This window comes from Aethina tumida, chromosome 1 (assembly GCF_024364675.1).
Source record: "Aethina tumida isolate Nest 87 chromosome 1, icAetTumi1.1, whole genome shotgun sequence".
NCBI classification, from domain to species: domain Eukaryota; kingdom Metazoa; phylum Arthropoda; class Insecta; order Coleoptera; family Nitidulidae; genus Aethina; species Aethina tumida.
The window spans coordinates 79,463,636-79,484,860 of NC_065435.1; the positions used below are offsets into that span (position 1 = coordinate 79,463,636).

The window sequence follows — 21,225 nt, forward strand, 5'->3', positions numbered from 1 at the left end:
TCCTGCGCGCAGCAAAGGGACCTAATTATTTGGCTCCCGACCAGTGTGGACGTGTTTTTTGTTAATATGACTTTAGATTGATTAAAACACTAAATTCCAACCAAAAATATGATTTATTCCAACAAACATACATTAACTTTCGACATTTAAAACTTGACTGCTTGATTCTTTCTTAAAAACTGCCCCGTTTATATTGTCGATGATCAAATTTAAACAAATCCTTCAGATTTGTTTACAAAACAAAATAGTCAATATGAGTACGTCGCAAGTTAAATAAGTCTTAGGTAAGTTAACAGTTTAAATAAAACTTTATTTTTAACAATTTACACTGTCAAGCTTAGATGTTATTTTTCCAAAAATTTATGTCAAACTGCCATCCACTCTTTTGAATGGGCCTATTTAAAATAGGGAATGTTTACATAAACCCCATTAAATGATATTCTTAATTAGTAAACAAAAACATTCCCATGCCTGAACCACTTAGAAATAAATTTATTTAAATTCCCGCTACCTGTGATGTCGTAATACTTTTCGAAACGACCAATGCCCGATAATTACGGAAATCTAGTACGCGAATGTGTGCGACTCTTGATGAGTACGATTTGCTCTTGGGTTTCAACAGTTCAACAGACAAGTGTCTAGAAGGGTAACAAATTCTTGGTATGAAAATTTCATTTATTATACTTCTTGTTAAAATTATACCATTGTAATAATATCTATATTTATTTTATTTGTTTGTCTGTTGTCTTTTACACAATATGATCTCGTAAAACAGTTTTATTAATTTATTTATGATATTGTGTCATAATTTTAGTTCACTTCAAAATTATTATGTGAGAATTATTGTTCAGAATTATATCATTTTTTATGTTTCTGTTTACGTACGTTAAATGTTTTACATTAATTATTGAAGTATTTATTTATATACTTCTTTATATTGTCCATAAAACGTTGCAAAAATGACTCCGAGTGGATTGTTATTATGTTTATATGTTTATGTATATGCATATTTATTATTTGTGTTGTTGTAGATAACTGATTAAGAGATCTCCTTTTTGATGTTCTTCAAAATGATACATAACGATGAACTGTAACTAAATTCATTTAATTTGATTAGTTATAAATAATTATAATTAAAAGACATATTATATCGATAGACATAAACATTGTTTGTAAATTTGCTTTGCTGTTTTAAACAAATACGGGTGTGATGATATCAAATATGTAAATAAATCAAATTTGTTAATTTTATTTGTGTTATACGTATTTAGAATTGGGTTACTATTGTAGCGAGCAGCGGCTTAAGCAACAGCGCGCCAGAAAATTCAGGAGAGTCCCATCTCTGCCGACAAACGCTGAGTGCAGCGTATAAAGTTCCAGACTCGATAGAGATCGAATATCCTAGAACAACGGGTTGAGTATATAAACGCACGCTTGACCAACAGAAGGCAGAGAGTCACACTAGCAAGCGTAATAACGGGCCATTGGAAATAAATAACCATAAGGGGGTTGAAAATAAATAAATCAGTGCCGTAGATATAAATAGCTAAAAGTAGTGTGTGTTAGTTTTTAAGTAATTGTAAATATAGTTTAGTTTAATTTAGCATCGGTTTTTAATTTTCACACTGTCCGAACCCTTGAAATTGTTACACTATTATATTTCCTAATTATTTTCGTATCAAACATAAAGAGGGTTCCTAATAATTCTAGTTGATGACGTGGCCATTTCTTAGTCCTTTACGGTACCCCGATTTATACATCATGTCGATTTGCTCATCACCTTATAAAACGTCTATATACAGACATAGGTTACTCATGGTGGTCGCTCTACCTTCATTGAGACACGTCGAGGTGAATCAAATCGGATACTAATATTTAAACATAAATGATTTTTGAAAAATGTGTCCTATAATCGCTGTATATCCTTATCATAGGTAAAAAATAACGAATAACTTTAATTAGAATCTCATCTTCTTTTTTTAAACAAGACATGAAAATAATCGCGATCGTTAAATAATATGTTATTTGAATAAAGAGAAATCGCAAGAAGGTTTATTAGAAATTATCCATATCAGCGGATAACATAACCAAAATATATAAAGAAAATGTACCATTCCGACCCATCATTAGTACTCCTGAATCACCAACATATAGCTTGGCAAAGTATCTTACCAGGTTGCTACAACCTCATGTTGGAAACACCCCAACATTTATCAAAAATTCAAAGATAAGCTGGTCAGTTTCGCCGTAGTGTCACTTTTCACTAAATTTCCTATCAATGAATCCTTAAACATGATATCAGAAACATTCCCTATATTTCCGTACGTACCTTATTGAAAGCTATTTCGTTTCGAACAATAAACTCTACGAACAAATTGAAGGATTAGCAATAGCCTGTCCCCTTAATTCAGTAATCGCCAATTTCTTTATGGAAAAGTTTGAACAAAAGCGATTGAGACTTTCAAACACAAACCCTCTGTTTGGTATCGTTAGGTAGATGATACTTTCGTGATATGAAAACATAGACAAGAAAAACTAGATTAGTTTCAAAAACACTTAAACTCTCAACATAACAATATGAAATTCACAATGGAATTGGAGAAGGAGAACCAAATACCTTTTTTGGATATTTTAGTATAAAGAGTGGGTGAAAATCGAAAACCTACACACACTGATCGATATCTACATACTATCTAACCATTATCCTAGTTAATAACACGCGGTCATTAAAACACTAACAGAACAAGCCAAAAGGACATGTGGCACACACCACCTCGCTGAAGAACAAGAACACTTTGAAAAAACACTACAAGCCAACGGATACAAATGCTCAGAAAAGATCCACCTAGTGAGCTCATGATTGGTAAAGCTTTTCTTCCATACATATGTAAAGTTATCAATAGAATTGGAAAAATCTTATTAAAACATAACATCTATACTGTTTTTATACCAACAAGAAAGATTCAACAAAATCTCAAATCTGCCAAAGATAAGAGAGACCATCAAACAGCTTCTGGGATATACCGCATACCATGCTCTTACGGGAAAGTATACATCGGTACTCCAAAACGTTCAATAGGGACTAGGATTAAGGAACACAAATGAAACTGCAAACTAGGACAATCAGACAAGTCTGCTGTAGCTGAACATGTAATGTTAGATGCATGAATCATAAGATAAAATTTCAAGATACAAAATTGCTTGTCTCGGCAACTGGATGTCACAACAGAATGATTAGGGAATCAATTGAAATCCCTAAACACGGAAATAACTTCAACAGAAAATAAGAAGCATTGAATCTTGATAAAATATGGAGACCAGCCTTCAAAAACACCAAAATGGTACATCATCGACATCGACAATGAATCAAAAGTTGAAACGATGGTAATAAGTAATAAGTATAATACAATAATAAAGTATATATTGTAATTATTTACACATATTGAGATGTCGTCTATTCACATACCAGGTTTCCATCCATCTTGTAAATTGTCACAAGTATGATTAACTGTTGTTTGTTTACTATTTGTAATTATTTGTTACCTTATCTTTTACGTATTTTGGAGTACTTCTCAACTTCCAATAAAGTAACAATCATATATAACAATTTCAACAAAATCGAAAGAAAAAAATTTCAACAAAATTGAATGATCTCTAATAATGGTCTGTTTAACATGTCCCATAATATATAAATTAATTAATATCAGTATTTTATATTTAATAAAATATAAAAAATATTTGAAATATTTGATTTATTAATTGTATACAAAAATAAATAAACATCTTCGCATTCGCCATATTTAGAAGAGACTCATTTTTAAAAAATATTAGTATATCTGAAATAATTATGAACACTGAAAAAAATTATGTATATTCAATTGAAATAAATTTATCATATATGTAATTTTTAAAAGAAAATTAAATAAACAATTTATAGTTAAGTTGAGAATCCAGTAACGCATCCACCATTTCTTTAAATTTTTGCACATTTTAAAAAAAATATTTAAAAATAATCGAATTACTACTAATGTTACTAAATATTTTTCCTAATTTGTTGCAAATCTAATTTACTGCAAGATCGGTCAATTAATCACAATGATCAGTATATTCAGGTTTTTACTATTATTCATAAAAAATTAACAATAAATCAAATATTTCAATATTTTGTGGTGTAACCTTTGGCTCCTATCACTGCTTGACATCTTTTACACATATAATCTACCAGTTTCTGTAATGTGTCAACAGGAATTTGTTGCCATTGTTCCTCTATGGTTTAAAGAAATTCTTATTTACTTTTGATGTTTTTTATTCGGAATACTAGTGCTCAGTAGATTTTAGACTGAGACGACCATTCAAGTATAGTTTTTCTTTAAAAATTTTAGACGTGTGGTTGGAATTTTTGTCTTGTCTCCAGTATGACCTGGTATTGAAAACGATCTATTTTACCTTCCACTTCCATCAAGTATCCAATTTTGAATCAAGAAAAGCATCCCCAGACCATAATGTTTAATTCTAGGAATTTGACATTTAAAATAAAATCGTTGTTCCATTGGTCGTCTCACAAATGTTCTATTATCCAACCCAAACAAATTAAATTTACTTTCGTCACTCAACGCCAGGAGGTGTTTTTCTTTGATTTCCTCCCTGATTTTTTGATGTTTTGCGTGTATCTTTGAGGGAGTGGTTTTCCGTGGACGTCCTGGCATGCGTTGATTTTCAACTACACCTTGAGTGCGGAATTTACACAGAATTTTCGAAAGAGCACTCTGAGTAATATTTACGAAAGTAACGTCACATTGCGTTCGGCCACTTTCACAAAGTCAACTACTCTTTTCCTAAATTGAAGTGAAAAGTACAACTGACCGCAATTAAAATAATATTCCATACTTTTTTCCAAAGACCAAGTCCAAGAAAGCATCCAATAAATACAAACTGGCAAATTTATTTAACACCATCACAACAAATATGAAAAACCCCAATTTCTAAAAATATTCCATTCTTTATTCCACTACTGTATGAATAAAATGAGCGCATTCGCCATTTTTGCAACAAACATATATTTACTTTCACTTAAAATAAATATGAATTATTTAAAGTAATTGTATGATTATGTACATATGTAATAAAAAACAGCAATTACAACTTATTTTGATACCCTTTATATAATAATAATTCTTATTCGAATAGAGTTAAGTTAGATAAATAACGAACAAGAAATCCTTATACAAATGTGATTGAACTACCAGCTACAGGTACAAGTAACAAGTAATCGTCAAATAGAATTATTTCTGAATAGAGTGTTCTCGACAGTCGCACCAAGACAAGCCAAGACAAGCCAAGACTTCTTCTCAGCTTCCCTGATGGAGCTTAACTAAACTTAAATTTCTACGATTAAATATGGTGGTGGAATGCTTTTGTCGATTCAAAGTTGGATCCTTGATTCATGTGGAGGAAGAGATACCACTTTATTGGATATTTCAACAATAAAACAATGGCAAATTCACGTCTAAAATTATAGTAGCTGAATGGCCGAACAAAAAACACCAAAGCCAAACATGAACTTATTTAAACTATACAGGAGCAGCAGTGGTAACAAATTACTGTTGACACATTGCAAAGATTGATAGATTATATGCTTAAACGATAGAAGCCTCAGGTTATTATTAAGTATTAATAAAATATTCCACACATTCTTCCAGATCAAATTGATTCTTTATTAAAAAAAAAGTAATAACCTGTGAATATAATGATCATTGTGATTAATAGATCGATCTTGCAGTAAATTTGAGTTGTTCAAAGTCGCAACAAGTAAATAAATAATATATTCCCCCACTGTATTATATATATATATATACCGTATCAAAAATGATGAACGTGTCTACTCGCATATTGAGACGGAACATCAATACCCCTTTGTAAACAAAAAGGAAAGATATACCTGCAATTATGTGGGCGGGCCGAACTGACTGGAGGGGATCATTTGGTTTTTGCTGCGTTTAGCATGCGGTTCGTCTCCGCAGACGTTGTTTTTAGTATATTTTATTTAATTTTTGGGATACATTTTTATTTTGAAAAAAGTAGTTTATTTTTAGAATACTTATTTTTGTTTTTGATATACCCTCAAAAAATATTTCATTTTACAGATTGAAAACTATACGAAGTTACGGAATTTAAATGGAGCATCCGAAGAACTCAAACTACATCCCTACGCATACGGAGAGTTACTAAATGCATTCGCAAAGATTAATTTACATTGTGCGCCGGCGCGCACCAGCACGGCGCATTGTCTCTGAGAGTAGGGATTCTTACTACCGGGCAAAACTTTACTCTCTTTGTCGTGCATCCATCTCTTACAACAACCAGACACGAAGAGCATTTTTCGTACTGTATATATACCGTATCAAAAATGATGAACGTGTCTACTCGCATATTGAGACGGAACATCAATACCCCTTTGTAAACAAAAAGGAAAGATATACATGCAATTATGTGGGCGGGCCGAACTGACTGGAGGGGATCATTTGGTTTTGCTGCGTTTAGAATGCGGTTCGTCTCCGCAGACGTTGTTTTTAGTGTATTTTATTTAATTTTTAGTTTATTTTTAGAATACTTATGTTTGTTTTTGATATACCCTCAAAAAATATTTCATTTTACAGATTGAAAATTATACAAAGTTACGGAATTTAAATGGTGCATCCGAAGAACTCGAACTACATCCCTACGCATACGGAGAGTTACTAAATGCATTCGCAAAGATTAATTTACATTGTGCGCCGACGCGCAGCAGCACGGCGCATTGTCTCTGAGAGTAGGGATTCTTACTACCGGGCAAAACTTTACTCTCTTTGTGCATCCATCTCTTACAACATCCAGACACGAAGAGCATTTTTCGTACTGTATATATATACATATATATATATATATATATATATATATATATATATATATATATAATATGTGTGTGTGTGTGTGTGGCGTATAGACGTACATATTAGTTGCTTTGAACGATCTCGGGGTTAATGGTAATTTAACTGATGATGTTTACCACCTCTAAAAGTATCAATTGAAGCCATTAAAAATAGACAAGGGTTCAAGTTATTCTCGGATAATTGATCTACAAATAAACTAATTACACTCATACACACACATACTTGCTAATTGAATTATGTACATAAATAATTATAGGTTTTCAAACCAAATAAGTGTTTATTGACATGATAATTGTGTGTCCAAACAAATAGACACGACAAGAAATGATAAAGTTGTAAATGTTTAATTTCGAATCGTAAGTAACGTTGAAGTTGAAATTAAAATAATTTTGATCGAAAATCCGATTGCGCAACTGTAACGTGACATTTTTATCTGTGCATAAACCTTAGAACGTAGAAACGTTCCAGTTTCCAATGACAAAAGGGCGACGCCACCGTCGCCGCCCCCACATATTACATGCCACCCGATACATTCATCCGACGTTATCTGCGACAACGCGATACGGCGCCCTCCGAATAAATTCCCACAGTCTTGCGGTCCTTTTGTTTATTCACCGACTTATCATTTCATCCCGCGTGTCCGTGTCTGTACGCAGTGACGAATCGATTTCGTTCGTTCCGTTGCAACGATACAAAATTATAACTGATTCAAATATTATTAATTTATATAATTTTAAATTAAAAAATCTCAAGCCTTGTGTACTGGTAATTACCTATTTCGTTATTCGTGTTACCACGGTAAACATCGCTAATGCATATTCATGAGGAGGGTTTTATGTTACACCTCTCAAATTCTATCATAAAAAGACTAAAAATAGGTTTTGGACGTCAGAATGAATATAATTAAAAACAATGTCTGAAATAAACTATTAGTTATTTCGAGATTTTAAGAACGTACAACTTTTATTAATTAACTTTAATTGATTTAAAATTAAATTAAAAAATGTATGCTTAAGAAAAACTTTAAAACCATTGTTCATAGAAATTTTATATAGATAATTACATTTTACATGAATATTTCCTTGTAAATTCATAAGCTTAATTTCTATTTATTTGAATATTTATATAAAGGAGGTAACATTCTGTATAATTATTAGGTTAAAAATTTCTTCCATAATTTATGCTCTTTTTAGAAATGAGTATTGCTAATTATGTTTTTTAAATAAAGTTTTAATTTTATTAATTAAATTTAAATATGAAATGAATTTTGAGATGAGAAAGAGCTATTTCAAATTGAACACCAGCTAAATTACAATTCTCGGAAAATTTAAATTAATGCCCAGAGCTCATTTACACAAATCCCAATTATTACTACTTCACAATGTAACCCACGCAATATTTATAAAACAAACCGATCGGTAATCGATTCGTTGAAATTAGCAACAGGACATCAAAGTTATTTCGAGCTTTGAGCAAAACATCCAAATTCCAATTAAACACAATTTACTACAACAAATGCGTATTATATTAATTATTATACAAATCACAATTAAAATGAATAAATACATAAATTAATAAAATAAAGCGGAAAAATGACGAGAGCCGTTTATGCGATAATAGAAAGAATGCGTATCAATTTGTACGATTACGATTGGGATTAATCAAAAAACAAAGCGTGAACGAACGGAAAATATGTCCGAAATAAATAAGGCGACTCGAATTCATACCCCCGACGTCTGACCTTTAGTCAAGCGATTGACGTGTCCTACGTCGACGACGTCTCCCTTATTCCCTTATTATCGAACTCGCTTATATTCTTCCGGCGGGATCGATTGCTTCACATAATTTCGCATCGTTTTTCACCACAAACGAAACGAAGTGTGCCCAAAATGCTACTCAATAAAAAAATATAATTAAAGTGAGACGTTAACGGAAATCGTTTAATAAATACACAAATATTGGGTAAACAAACACGTACACGTACAAAACAATGTTTGTAAATATTTTTTGTACCCTCGCGGTTAATTGCGAAAGATTAGCCTTGGTGCAATATTTATCTTATCTATCGGTATTAGAAACTATTGATTTTGCGAGTCCTCTTGATATTGGCTTTATCGACGTTTAATACACGTAGTTTGAATGACTATATTGAATTATTGATTGTGAGAATAAATATATAATAAGAATGCTTAAAATACATTGATACAAACATTGATAAAATATCATAAATCTAATAAAATAAGGAACATATCAAATTATAAGTGTAAGTGTAAGTTGTTTACGGTTACGGCTTACGCAAAAGTTTAATAATCATGGTTTTGGTAGAGATTCGAAGAGTCCGAAACGTCTAAGTTTATCGTCTAGACACTCGAAACAATTTTAACGAGACGATGACGTGCCGAAAACGCCGACTTATTGCCACAGGACACCGGCGCTGGTGTTTTAATAGCTCCCCTGTCACTTCGCGATGTCGAGCTATTGTGTTATTATGTTAATTATCGGCGAGCGGACGCATAATTACGCGTTCTTGTGCGTGGCACACGAACACAACAAACAAAATCGTCGAATAGAGTCGGCACTCAAGTCGTCCCTGATGCGTTCCCTTGTCCATCCGAATCCGAATAAAAGAATAAAATAAAATAAAATAAAATAAATAAACTGGCAGGACAATTTGCCTGTAACAACATCCCGGAGATCGTCATCCGAAACGACCCAATTCACCAGATAAACGACGTTGTCCACGTTTTAATCCGGACCGGATTTTAGGGCCGGACCTACGGATTAACGCGGACCCAACTTGACTCGACGAAATTTGATGTTAGACAACATCGAACTAGAGATGAATATTTACAGTCCAGTCATCTTAGTCAAAATTATATTATTCTATACTTATATTTTGTCATCTCAAAACTTGTCTCAAAATTAACACATAATAGGATGGCCGCAACTTAAAAAGTCAGAGGTCAAAAGTCACAAAAATCGATTTTTTCAACATTTTTTTGAAGTATCCCGTTTCCTATGGGTTTTACGTTACTTGTATTTCTTATCAATATTGTAGAGAATTAAATTGTTTTCAATTTTTGTTTTAAATATTTTTTCATACGTCGAACTGTTGTCGAGATTGAAGGTAGAGAGCGCGCGGCTAGAGTATTGTTTGAGGTCAACTGGTAGTCTTGATCGAAAATACGTAGTATAGAGTTTATAAAGTATTGCTGAATATATAATTATCATTTTTTATTAATATCATTAGAGTCTGGTGCACTTGTACAATATGTTGGAGACAATGCCGATGTAAATGTCCAGACTCTTGATGGTAACAACACTTTTCATGTTATGGCGAAGATTAAAATAATAATTCTCTGTCCTCTACGATGAACGGATACAAAAATGCACAACCAAACCAAGTGTGAAAGACTTGGCAGCCATGTCACATGTATCTCTCCAAGTCTGAACAGATGACTAAAAATGACAAGTTATGTTTCTTTCTTTTATTGATAATCCCGCCAGTCACGTAGACACTATTTACACAACTTTACATTGTGCTCTCGATATTAAGTCACATGGACAAAAAACGTGTATGATTATTTTTGATCTACCCCTCTACTCTAAAGCACGTGAAATTGTAGCTGCACCAGATGCTAACTCACCATTATGTACAATAGTTGTAATATTAGGAGGATTTCATATGCTGAAGTCTTTTCTTGGAAGCATAGGGTACATAATGGACAGAACTGGACCCGAGAAGCATCAGAGGCCATACATTATTACGACTTGCATTATCAATGATAATTTTTAAAGATATGAAGACTGAAGATGGTACTTTGGATCAGTTAATAGAGCAAATAACTTCTCGAGATGTTTCCTATTAAAACATAGAAGGGTACCGCGTACGCAACTTCCTGCGACATTTCTGAACAAACTGGATGAATTAAAAGTTCGAGGTCCAACCCGGGCTTTTTAAAGAACATCTTGATGTAGTGCTCAAAATGCTGCTGTATTTTTACGCCAGTGGTCATTTCTTATACGTAAAAACAGCACGCTTATATCTTCAAGTTATGCTGAAGAAGAAACTTTGGATGAACAAACTTTTGAGAATTTTAAAAATGGATTTTGCACCGTGAAACGAACAGAAAAATGCAATTCTGGTACATGGACAGATATGGTAATTGAACAAAGTCTTATGAAATCAATTAACACAGAAGGAGGAGTACCTCGTGATCGAAGTACAAAAGAAAGTGTTTTGTGTAAATGGGTCTATGCTATGCGTGCTACAAATACTATATGTGAAAAAATAGAAATTAAAAATAGATAAGTCAGGTAAAAAATGACTGAATATAATGTAATAGTTAATAAAAAATGCTAATTAAATATTTGGCAATAATTTATAGAAGTAGCATAAAACCCATAGAAAACGAGATATTTCCAAAAAATGTGCAAAAAATGTGAATTTTGAGACAAGTTTTGAGAAGTCAAAATATAAGTTTATACGAGTTTATAGCTGAGTATCTCGATTTCCGAAGTGAATTCCCTATAATGATTGGACTATTATGTAATATTTTACCGAGATGAGACAGGACGATACGATATTATTAAAACGGCATTCAAGATTAGTTAATGCCCGTGGTCCCGGCAATAACAATCTTTTCACGAGTGGAATCATTTTCGAAGGATCGATCGCCGAAACGAGAGTGACAGCGTAATAGACCGTACGAATTGTATTCACGCACTCGATCGGGGGACCTGGGATCCGGGGGACAGTATTACAAGCGTCCTAATAAAATCTTTAGCGAGACCTAGTGGCGTGTCCTTTACCTCACCGGTTACGTAAACAATGTGTAAATGGGTTTTTATAAATATATTGCTCCCGAGCTCACCTCTTCGTAGAATCGGAGCTGCGGAACGTCTTCCTCCGAGAGGTTTTCGCAAAAATCCTTAAACAGTAAATATCCTGCAACAAAACAACAAAAATTACTCATAATTGAATTAAGATGATCGTATTAAAATAACAATAAAAATTAATTTCTAAATAAATGAAAATTCAACAAATCTAATTTAGACGAATTTCCAATTTCGAATAATAATAATAATTTATTAAATTAAATTTTCATTCAGTACGTAGATTTTAATTATATGGTTGATTTACACTAAAAAATAAACTTTAATCAATACTCACACTATCTAATTGCTACTGCATCATTTTCAAATTAATTTTATGCGGAATTCGATTTCAAAGTGTCGCTGGGAAATGTTACAACACTTTTGGATCATATAACACGTTGACTGAAAAGTCCAAGGCCTAACAAACAAAACACGGTTTTTTTTGCTCAAAATTATCTTTATTCATCAACGTAATCTCCATCAAGAGTAACGCAATCATTCCAGCGTCGCTCTAACATTTCAATAACTTTTGTAAAACGATTTATCTTTTGCCTCAAAATAGGCCTCAGTTTCAGCGATAACCTCGTCATTCGTGTGAAATTTCTTACCGGCGAGCATTTTTCTGAGGTCTGCGAATAGCCGGTAGTCGCTGGGAGCCAAATCTGGCGAATACGGTGGATGTGGGAGCAATTCGAAGTTTTGATTGATTTGTGACACGATGGGTTGTCTTGATGAAATAAAATATTTTTCTTTGTCATATGCGGCGGTCGTTTCTTTGGAATTACGGCCTTCCAATAACCAAATTCTCCAATAACCCTATATAATATTTACTGTTGATGGAATTTCCCTTCTCAAGATAGATAAAGAATATTACACCAAGCACATCTCAAAATACCGAGGCCACAACCTTTCCAGCCGATTTTCGTGCTTTCGGGCGCTTTGGACGACGTTCACCAGTTGCTGTGCACTCAGATGACGATCGTTTTGATTCCGGAGTGAAATGATGGATCCATGTTTCATCCATTATCACATATCGACGCAAAAATTCCGGTTTGTTACGTTGAAACATGGCCAAACAATGCTCAGCATCATCAACACGTTCTTGTTTTTGGTCAACAATGAGCAAACGCGGCACCCACTTTGAACAGAGCTTTCTCATAGTCAAATGCTCATGTAACATAAAGTCAACACGTTCTTTTGATATCTTTACGATGTCAGCTAACTCACGCAACTGCGTTCTGCATCATCAGTGTCTCTACGACCACGTTTGAAGTCAGCAAATCAATGTTTTATTGTTTTTTTCTGATGGAGCGGAGTCCCCATAATAGTTTTCAAATCATTGCTTTGCTTGAACGATATTTTTTCCTACCAAGAAGCAGTGTACAATTAAAACACGAAATTGTTTTTGATCCAACTACTGAACCTACTAAGTGAAAAAGAGGTAAATGCAATTTGTGGAAATTTACCTACTAAAGATTAATGAAAATCTATGTCTTTCCTTAAATAACACTAGTTTACAAATTGGAAAAAAAATCTGCTTTTTATATCCCAATTTGACATTTTTTTTAATTTCCCGTATTAGTCCACCGTTTTTGAGTGTCTAAGTCAGTTTGTTGAGAATATGAAAGGCAAACTGATTATAGTAAAACCAGTTTAATTAGTGTAGTGTAATCTATAATCTTCACAAAAAATTGTATTCATTGTGATCCGCCGGTAATATCCAATACCTAATAAAATATCCTGAAAAATAATGTGAATCGTGCAGGTGAATTTCGATTTCGACGGCCACAGTGACACTCCATTCGCCAATTATCGTGGCGGATCCCCCAAGATGAAAAGAGTCTAGGGCTCCGGAAATTTATTGCGACGGCCCTCACAATCTCACTCCGGGGGAAATGCATTTTTCAATGGATTCGGAGTACAGCTTTTTTAATATATAAACAAAAATTCATCAGCATGATAGGGATTACAAATGACTTCTTACTGTACCGGCGTCAATCATTTATTTACACATATTATATATATAACAAATTACCATCAACTTTTCGCTCGTATAAAGTGGTTTTGAAGGCGTTTCTATCGGAATTGATAAATGATATAAGGATTGCAGTGTGCTGCATATAAAATCAATATAAAAGTGAAATGGAATAAATGCAAAAGTTTTATGTGTTATCCCCTCATTTGTTACTGCCCGTCTAGAAATGGTTATCCAGTTCTAAAACTAGTTTACGTGACAGGATTTTAGTCTGTTCAATATGCCACAAAACGTGGAAACTTGTTTTATAGCTCAGTGCCACAAAATTCTATAATACATAAAAAATTACGGTTCTATTTAAATAATTATTAAATAAATTAATAAAAAAAAAAAAAAATAATTATTTATTAATTCATTAATAAATTCAAATTAATACAATATTTAGGTTGACCACTCTCATTATGAAATTAATTAATTAAGTCGTTCGTTGCGGCGAATTTTTTATTTATAAAACAATTTTAAAATAGGTTTGGAGTAATTAGTGATTAGCCGTTGGCGCGCGCATGTCGGGAAGCAACCGAGAGATTAATTAAATTGTTTGCTTTTAAATGTATATCCGATGAACAAACTAATTAAGAAATAATTATGGCTGAATTGTTTGAACGAATATTCCGCCTGTGTTTTCTAGGTAAAATTCATTTTTTCTGATACATTTCACTATGGATTCAGTAATGGAAGTTCAGTAATGTAGATAAATTGATAAAAAATGTAATTACGTGTTAATAAATATGTATTAGATCGATTATATTGGCGGAAGTAACTGTGAAAACAATTTATATGCATTATCTTAGTTTTTAATGTAACCTGAAATTGCTATATTTATGCTCTTATAATTACGTCAAATTTAATGATTTTTAAATTAAAATAGCTTAGCATTGTGTTTAAAATAGTAAATTAAATTTTAGACAATTGAAAAATAAAATAAAATAAAATAAAATAAATAATTTAACCGTCCACAAATTAATTTCAGTTGGTAGATTTTTCTTCCAGAAAGTGCATTTATTCGAATTGCTGATAAAGCACAAAGAAACTGAGTAAATTTCCACCGAAAAGCTTTTCCTTGTCGCAATGTATTAAAACCGATGGGGGTATTTATAAACTAAAGTGGTCCAAAATTTCACCCTTCGCTTTATTATCTTCTCGTTCACTCGCAGTGTGCGCCGACGCCTTGATCGGTTATTTATTTACGGCATATTTTACATACCGTCCAAAAATAAATCAAGAGTTTTGATAACACCAACCTGCTTTCATTAGTACGCACAGCATACGCGTTCGGCAGTCGCAAAAACCGTTGACGGAAGAAGATCAAAACTGTCGCTCATTAGCAGCCTTCAAGGCTGTGTAATTTTAATTAAAATTCTTTGGTCCTAAAAACATCGGCGGTTATATCTCCTCATCCATTTTGGTGTATTGTTTCAGTATTCATTGTGGGCGATATAACTGATTTGAATAGACAATTCGACATAATCTAACAACATTCACACGTTCGACCCCCGGGAAAATGTACACAACACTCTAGGTATTCCGACTGCGCCAATCCACATCCCCACCCGCAAAATATTCAATTGGTGCATTATTCTGCACTACTTACTCACGAGCCAATTTCTGGGGAACGTGCCCCCATCATTATTTCATCTCACGTGCAACTCGCCTCTCCCGTAAATGTTTAATGCTGCTGTGGAATGGAAAAAATAACGGGCGAAACGGTGTTATTGAAACGGATCACTTAAATTATTCCGGCGACTCTTTTAAAGTGATAGTCCGGGAGCGAACCGTTCATTATGCGATGCACTCCAGGGGGGAGGAAAGGTTTCACGTAGGTCGATACTAATTTTAGTATCTCTGATCTGCTGCATTGACCAGACATTTTCAACTCTCCTTTGCTGGAGGTTAGTCATAACAAGTTCAGGTAATTAACCACTTTTATCAACTCTCGATTTCTCAGTATCAATATTTTTAATCTTTTGATTTCATTTTTGGATTTTAGATTTCCAAAATCCTATTCATTCTGATTCAATCCACCTTTTCGATTTTTTATTACACATTCACATTCAATTAATAATCCAATTACATGGTTTAGTAATTTACCTCTGTTTCGACAATACAAATTTCCAGCTGGGTCTATTTGTAATAAATACAAATTACCTCCAATTTCTCATTAATATAAACATTTTGTTTGCAGGAAAATCAGGCGGCAACAGTTGAAATTAATATTTCCATTAATACAAGTTTAATTAATGGCTGAATGTGTAAATATTTATCAGAATGAAATAATTTAAGAATCGTTTAGGGAACGAATTAGAAACGTGCGCACTTGCTATTTGATATTTGATGTTCCATGTAAATTGAAAGTGAATCTGTCGTAGTGCAATCTACTTGCAATGTGCAATGATCGTCATTGTACAGCAGGTCCGCAAATCAATCAGCGATGTTGTCTTTGAACCAGTGTCACTTGCAGTTTTGGAAACAAAATAATTATTGTCGTCTCAAGAACAATGGGGAGTCGCGTGTCGGAATCGGTAATAGGTCTCGTTAACGAGCACTCGTTCGTCCCGTGATTGATGTGCCTCGCTCTCATCTTTCCATGGGATTAATCGGTGCATCCAGTCTGTGCGCGTGCATTCCGATCAATTGCCGACGGCGATGGCCGCCTTAATGGCCACGAACCAAACGATTTTAATTATGAGTTATTGCACAGTTACGCTTTGCAATTGAGATCATCGATGTTTCTTTCCACTTGGATTGTAATTGGGTGTGATTGAAATGTTTTTCATACAAACGCGGAGAAAACAAAAGCGGTTATATAAACACAAAATAATCAATGCGTTAGTCTGGTATCTGAAGTAATGTCTTGTATCGGAAATGCCCTCGGCTTAATATTTATAGAACGTAATTTCAAAACGAGAATAAATCCGCTGAAACAAACGAGCCAGTTAATAAAGAACAAACGTCGAGGTGTATTTAATAAACAGCAACATTTTGCAGCACAATGAAATGCAGTGGCTTGCACGGCAAATATGCATGCGGCATATCCTACTTGGAAGAGGGTGGTGGTGGGTGGTGGTGTTTGGTGGTTTCTCGTGTAAATGAACGTGTATCGATTTTACGTTGTTGCATAAAACTTCGTCTTGTCAAACATCAAAATAATCGTTAATCCCGTCGACGAGATGAAACTAACCGGAAAATACCAATTAGTCGGTCCGACGAAACTGATTGCTGCTACTTGGTTTTGCTTTTAATAAATCTCATCAGGATTGACGCGCCCATTTCATCAGACAACTTCCCGATTCAAATCGTTTCTCACTTTAATTCGGCGGTCGTTTGATAAACTAGCAATGTTAACATCAGTAGTCGTAGTTTTTGGACGTCCCAAACGTTCATCGTCTCCCAAGCTCTTACGGCCACGTTTAAATTCAGCTGCCCAAAATTTCACTGTGGTATATGATGGTACAGCTCTATATTCCATTTTTTCCATTTTCACAAAAACACTCACATCGATTCACTCAAACGACTGTCAACTAAAAACTGCGTGTCGAAAATGGCTGTAACATTGACGAGTGCCGCCTTCTTGGAGTTGAGGTCTGAAACTTTTCAGACCACCCTCGTATTAGCATCGAAATTCGAAGTCGCACAAGGCTTGGCGCAAATAATGGAATATTATGCAAGTGTCTGATCTGATTTGATGCCGGTTCCGTAGCCGATGCGCAAACCGCATTGGTGCCTTGATGGGGTAACGTTAACGTTCTACTTGTCGGAGCCGGTTCTTCGGTGGATCCATTCGGAGTGTTCACGATCTTTGACCCACTTCACCGTATAAAGGGCATATTAACACAAAAGCGTATTAGCCGAACAGATTGACTTTCGAAAAGTTGGAACAATCACATTATCCCATCCCGTAGTATTGTGTCACGCGTCCCACCCCACCAATCGAACCAATCCAACCGAATTCCAGTTGCGAAGGGCCACAACGGTTTAACCCAGTGTCAGTCCCGATGTTTAATCGATGACAAGACAATGGCCGACAGATTTAAACCCCCCATCGAATTTTGCGACCTGCTCCCGCCGGCCAATTAGCTGAAAGTTATTGAGTTAACGGTTCCGGCTGATGTTTACAACAATTCGGGGCCTGTTCCGAATTAATGGGGGGCGGTCGACAAACAATTAATCACATTCACACCGTGCGCCAAACTGGACCCGTTCCGTTCGAATCACTACAATCGGTTACGGTTACAATGTTGCAACGGGGATCATATTAGCACCGACTTAATTTATTCACTTCCACACTTTGACACATCCACACATCCTCTTGAAGTAAGAATGTGTTCTACAAGTGGGGCATTATCTATTATGTCATTGCTCGCCCTTCGAACTAATTCCGAACGTGCATTCAGGGTTGAAACTTGCTCAGAATCAGATATGATACGTCTAGTTGGATATTCCATTACGTGCATTAAAGCGCGAGTTTCCAGGAGCTGAACTGCACTTGATTAGTGTTTCAGATAGGATTGATTTAACGATGCACTGCATTACGCTTGAGTACTTTAATAAAGTAACTTGTAACTTATTCTTGTTCAACAAACGAAATATATGTTATGCAGTTTCCGAACTTGTGAAGGAATAGCTCAAATTGTATGTATGTTACTGTCATAAAAGTCGATTTTAAGTGCCCCTTAGTGACGACCCACATGCAAGATTTACAAATAAACATATTTTAGAAAAGCACACAGAACTTGACATGTAGATAACGTATCGATTGGAAACCATTGTCTAAATGGACGTTTATATTGTTTGGAAAAACTAACGATAAAGTATGTCTCTCTCTTCGCTACCTCCTCAATAAATTGATTATTAAGTTAAAGAATAATATCACTTTTCATTTCAGTTACGGTTTTCCATCAAACAAAACCTACAGAGGTTTCGCATCATAAACCTACATTTGGTCCATTAACCGGGAAAACTAGAAGTGCAGTTTCTTTTTAATTGCGAAAACCACAAAACAACAAATCGAGGACGATATTAAAGGAGGACCGCGGCTAATGTACTATGACTTCTCCAGAGAAAGTTAATCTCCTTAAAAACTAAGGCCATAAAACCTGGCGACTTCCCCCCAATACGCCATTATGGACCAACTTATAATTCGCCAGGGCTTCCAGAGGATTTCACGAGGCGGATCGATTACGCGGTCCATGAAATCTATTTATTTATTTTTTTCTTTCTTTTCATTTCTGACAACATTGACCCCGGATTACTTAAAAACCGATCCAATGCGACCGGATTTGTTTCCACAAAAATTTACCACTATTGCTGTGTTGTCTTTGGCGACAATCACGAGGCATGGTTCCTCCTGTCCACGCGCACACGTAACATAACATAAAACATTCCATAACAGGGTGATCCCCTAAAAAACGTATTCCCGGGCACCCGCAACTTTAAAGCTCGCGGCTTACAGATATTCGCCCTCTCTCTCGCTTGCCATCCGGCGAAGTGTGTGTCTATGGGCGCATTATTGATCTACCGAGTTAAGAAAACGTGTGACGGCATAAAAGAGACATGAAACACTGCCGGGATATTAGGGGATGATATTTTCATGTTCCCGTATAAACTATAAGTGCGATAATAGTTTGTCAACGAAACAAGATGGAAGTAGGTGGGCGTTGAAGGTCTCAACTTTTTTAACTGTAAAAATTATGTTGTTAAATGGATTTTAAAGTTTTCGATGCGGAAGAGAGTTCCTGTAATTAATAAAACTGATGTTACGGATGAATTTGTAAAGTATTAAATGTTGTGCCGCTCCAACTTAGTAATGTTCACGATATAAAGTGGCAATTAATGCCGTTAAACTAGACGAGTTCGCAGAGTCAGGAGGCACTGTATATTAAAACTGTTGTTGAAATTAAATACGGTGATAAATTTATTTCGAGTAAGTTGAAAAGTTTTCCATTTTCTACCAGATCTAAATTATTGTATGATGTTATATTTACAAAACTTAAACTTACTTAGATACTTATATATCTAAAATTCTATTTTTTAAATATCAAACACTCTGAAAATATGATATACTTTTTTATTATTTCATTGCTATTATTTTAATGTGTAAAATAATAATTTTAATAATCATTTAAAATTTATAATTTTATACATTAATTAATTACTAAAATAAATAAATCTTAAAGAACTACAGACAATTACTCAATTAATATTACATTCAAATATAAAATTTGTGATTCATATAAATCGTATTAAATCGTATTAATTATAATGAACTATTAGAACACTAGGGATTACTTAATAAATTGTTATTTATTCAAATATAACAATGAGTGGAACATTTAAAAATAAATTAAATCACAGAAATAAATTATCACAAAAAGCCATTAACAAATAGCTATAACTATAACAGCGTTCTTAAATAAATTGTATGTGTTGTCTTGTAGAGGTGCCAATATTAAAGAATTATAAATATTTGTTTTAAACATATTTTTTATGATTAAGTAGGATGAAAAAATAAATAAATTTAATCCTAGAAGTAAATAATTACAAAGAAAACGTTTAACAAATAAAACTATAACTTAGTAACTTTATCGTTTTTCCAATTTTTTTACGTTTTTGAACTTAGGTGTGGGCTACCCATATTGCTCTGAAAATGTCACATAATATTCATATATTATATTGTTGTTAAGTAGGGTTTTATTGAAAATTTAAATCATCATCATCATCTACCTTATGCTTTCGAACATATCAAATGAAGTTAAGAGTAACTTGATTTTCAGGTGGTGAGGAAATCTTAGAAGTGGGAGTGACTTCTTTCAAAAAAATTATAAATTATTTCAAATGTGTTCATTGTGATGCTGAAATACAAAATACAACAATTACAATTTAAGTTTAAGTTGCTATAATCATTACCATTTATCTGTATTATTATAATAATATATTGTACGTTGAAATGAAAACGTAAATAAATTGTTTGTTGATTTCAGCGCAATTTTTGAGATGTTTGAAAATTTATAACTCAGATCCAAGCTCGAAACCGTAGTTGAAATTTTCGAGGGTTGTTAGACTAATTTATGGCCGTATAATAACGAAATCGTGACAATTAAGGAAAAAATGCAGACATCAACAGAATACGCCCCACAAAAAATATCACCAGTTATTAACCTTGAAAGGTGTAGATTTGACAGTATTTTGAAAAAATCGGCGTCCAAATCGTTCACCCACCTGCGCACACGAACACGAATTGTAACAAAAGAAATTATTATCAATAAGAAGTTAAACCAGTCAGAATAAATAATAAATTTTGTTCCGACATACAAAATGAAAAATATACAATTTTTTTAATATCGAGAATAACTCCGCCTCTGCTTTCTATACCAACTCGTACCCTAC

The 21,225-nt window shown here is 33.8% G+C and overlaps 1 protein-coding gene across 2 annotated transcripts in view; it reads right to left on the bottom strand.

Moving 5' to 3' along the window:
• Positions 1-21,225, bottom strand: part of LOC109598675 (G protein-coupled receptor kinase 1) — a 69,131-nt gene that overhangs the window by 19,246 nt on the left and 28,660 nt on the right. For both annotated transcript variants that reach the window (XM_049961772.1, XM_020014580.2), the window contains exon 3: positions 11,804-11,877. In XM_049961772.1, the coding sequence (XP_049817729.1) occupies positions 11,804-11,877 (74 nt within the window). The remainder of the gene's footprint in view (positions 1-11,803; positions 11,878-21,225) is intronic.